This window comes from Schistosoma haematobium, chromosome 1 (assembly GCF_000699445.3).
Source record: "Schistosoma haematobium chromosome 1, whole genome shotgun sequence".
Lineage (NCBI taxonomy): Eukaryota > Metazoa > Platyhelminthes > Trematoda > Strigeidida > Schistosomatidae > Schistosoma > Schistosoma haematobium.
Genome location: NC_067196.1, coordinates 58527381 through 58530744, shown reverse-complemented (window position 1 = coordinate 58530744; position 3364 = coordinate 58527381). Strand labels below are relative to the sequence as shown.

Below are 3364 nucleotides of genomic sequence, written 5' to 3'. Positions count from 1 at the left end.
AGCAACTATGACATCTATGATGGGTGATTTATTAACGAATGATGAAAGTGGATAAGCTCATAATTATTTTGACAAATCATCAGATAAAACAAACGATTAATACACTTATCGACACAAACAGTTCCCCGACAGCTGGAAGAAGTTTCTAAGGTTATTTGTATGAACTTAAATACATTTCACTTTAACAATGAAGAATAATATAACGTGAATGTCACGTGCAGAATATGATACACAATCCTAATTAAGATCATACTCATACTTGATCAGAAATATTTATTTGCCTAGACAAAACAGAAACGAGCAAAGGCACTAGATCTATATGTTGTTGTTCGTGGATAAAATAGCGTATTATCTGTATTTGGAAAGGTGATCGAGATACAGAGCAATCTATCAACAATTGATTCACCGTAAGACCATCATCCCTACTCTCGTACCTAATTACATTTGAACACTGAATTACAGAATTGAACCAAGGAATACTGAAGGACTAGAAGCTAGTTAACGGAACTCGGTAACAAGATAATTCCCTTAGAATCAGAAACCATATTGAGTATAGTTACGACTGTTCAGAAAGCTGGTTATCCATATCAGAATCAAACACATACATCCTGAACTGTTTATTAAGACCACGGACCTATTTACATAAAACATTTATTGAGAATTCGGAAGCACTGAACAGCTGTTTCGTTCTAAAGTGGGACCCCGCGATAACGCGCATCCACGACCGCACCATCGGGGATCGAAATTTGCATCTTCGGTCTTGCTCGTGGACGCTTAACCCGTAGATCACTGAGCCAATGTTTAATGATGCGCACGTCTAGCTTCAATCAATTCACAATATTGCATTGTCTTCAATGTGTACCTTTCTCACATCCGGTACGTACTGAACTCTACTTGTCACAACTCACTAGAACTACAGAAACTTCCTCTCAAAGCTAGGCACCAGCGAACAAAATAATTATCATGGGGTTTTGGAAATCATTTGTTTCTAACTAAACTCTGCTTTTAGGAACCATAGTAGAAATCTAAACCGAATAAAATTCATTGTGGAGAAACGAATAATTTTTAGATCTAGTTAATATATTTCTTGAAAATGTTGCAGTGCCAAACTGCGATAACAAATGGCGCATTGAGAACAAACTAGATGTTGATAGGCTTATGTTGTTAATAACGGAGGTAAAATATTTAATTACAGGTCACCACTGTGTGAAATACATAAACCGAACTTTTAGACCCTGGCAACATATATTTCGGCACATTAATCTATAAACTCTTTATAGTTTATAAGTGCAAATCTATCCAAAGAAACTATAGAGATTAGGTTTAAATTAACGACGATATAAAACAAGTTGTCACAATGAGACTACCGAAAGATATACAAACAAACAACTGAGACGGATGTTGATAAAGGGAGTAACAACAAAGGAGATAAGGTTCAGAACAAGAATACATTTGTGCTAGTTTGGACGATTTTGATGAATGAAATTATAAGTACCCAAAAATCTGAACCAGCCCGGTCAATCAAAGATCACTCACTGAACAAAACTAGTCCAACCTTTTATATAACCACAAAAAGTATTGTTATTACTATGTCCTAACGTGAACCATTACATGAGATTAGCTGAATATCATCATTCGTAAAAGCCATGCTTTACTCACAACCATGATATTTCTTATCAACTGACTAAATAGTGACATCCATATCCTTTCATGAACATACCTCAATCTTTAGACGTCAGTATACAATAGTTCCCAATCACAATTATGTAAAAACAAATCGTGAGTTTGCCCATAGTACCGCCATTTTTTTACATATCAATAAGAAACACAGAGAAAGGTTTCATCAAACGTGTAGATCTTGATAATTTGGTCGGCCGTCACCTGGGACTACTTCATATGACAATGATTTTGTATATAAGATGCTCAGCTTATTGAGACCATAGAAATTTACACTACACAAAGTCCCTAGTGTCACAAATTCTGAGCACAAGTCTTAACGACAAGACCACCAGAGGTCACAGCAATGGTGAGTCTGCACTGTTTTTCAAAATGACCAGTAGAGGCTACATGAGCAGTTGGAATACCATGATTATCAAGTGACGACATATTCTAGTAACAATAGCGTTTATTTGCAACGGATGAATGAATAGACAATGACTTTATTCTGTACAAAGTGGGTTCTGAGATTTGATAAAAATTACAGATGGACTGTGTTTATGTGGTATTTATATAAATGTATTAAATACAAGTACTTAAAAGTGTATTATGCTTCAGTATACTGATAATCGACTAGACTTTCGTTCCGAACACCGGGATTACTAAAAGAAACGGAACCATTGCTCGAACTCCCGACAACGTCACCATTTTTGCGGATTTTACTAGCTTTAGTTGTTGACAATAAATCCAAGGCAGATCCGTGATTCTGATCCAGTGAACTTGAAGTTTTATTATCCTCTCCGATGGGACTCTGCTTACTTGCTTTCCGAAAGGTCGGAGACTGTTTTCGCTTTTGCCCTGAGTTCCTTTTAACACTAGAGGACATATTGCTTTGGTGTACTTCATCAACGCTCGATGACGTGCCATCACTAGTATCCGACTGTATATCTGAATCTGCACTTAGTTTGGAACAGCTCTGCTTTCGACTGTTAGGCTTTAAATCTGGGATATTGACAACCAAGGAACGCAAAAATGTAAAGCGAGGTTCGTGTTCTACGACATATTTACTGCAAAATATTACGGATTAACTACAACAAAATTTACATAATCCCGGGACTTATTGTTTTCGAGTTTCTAGTTGCAGTGAATTCATACGCCTGATTAAGCAGCTGTTCGAGAAACAATTCTAAGGAACGTGCTAAAATTCATATGGCATACACCTTAAATTCGCTTACAAACAACAGGAGGGACAGTAGCTGTCAACTTGCCGATTTCTTCATCTAATTGCATGATTTTTTTAATTCTTGTCTGCAAAGAGAATCAGGATTAATTTAAAGATATGGTGGGTTGTATTAAAATATGGAATATCCATATGCTAACCATACCGTTGGAAAGCGAGATGCAAACCTTCGTTTAGCTGGCATTTCTGCACTACTGAACGATCCGCTGAACAACGACCTTTAAGAATAAACTCCAACAAACCATATACTCGAAATTAGGTTGGGAATATCATCAGTCTTCAGTATTAAGGATAATAAGTCAAGGGACCTATATTTATCCTTGCAGCTTCCGTCCCTGTGAAGATTCAATAGTGCTTCGAGCATATGAACATGTGTTGATATTACGTGTTACGTTAGAGAACTCCAGTAGTCCACTACTTTGTGCGATAGACGAAACTCCAGAAGAAAACCATTTGGTCTTGATTTTT

General features: G+C 36.7%; 1 protein-coding gene across 1 annotated transcript; it reads right to left on the bottom strand.

The window, feature by feature from the left end:
- Nucleotides 1–626: 626 nt before the first annotated feature.
- DRAP1 (DR1-associated protein 1 (negative cofactor 2 alpha)) lies at nt 627–3107 on the bottom strand. The gene is made up of 4 exons (XM_012944282.3): nt 3042–3107; nt 2892–2964; nt 2761–2854; nt 627–2723 (listed from the first exon to the last, which is right to left on the bottom strand). The coding sequence occupies exons 1-4, from the start codon at nt 3078–3080 to the stop codon at nt 2264–2266; spliced, it is 666 nt and encodes a 221-aa protein (XP_012799736.3). The 5' UTR covers nt 3081–3107; the 3' UTR covers nt 627–2263.
- Between the last annotated feature and the right edge of the window lie 257 nt (nt 3108–3364).

Excerpts from the sequence above, each read along its gene's own strand:
- DRAP1 (XM_012944282.3), bottom strand. The coding sequence starts at position 3,080 with ATGCCAGCTAAACGAAGGTTTGCATCTCGCTTTCCAACG. Across the intron at positions 2,855-2,891 it reads TACTGTCCCTCCTGTTGTTT|CACGTTCCTTAGAATTGTTT; the intron begins GTAAGCGAATTT and ends TATGAATTTTAG. Across the intron at positions 2,724-2,760 it reads ACAATAAGTCCCGGGATTAT|TAAATATGTCGTAGAACACG; the intron begins GTAAATTTTGTT and ends AATATTTTGCAG.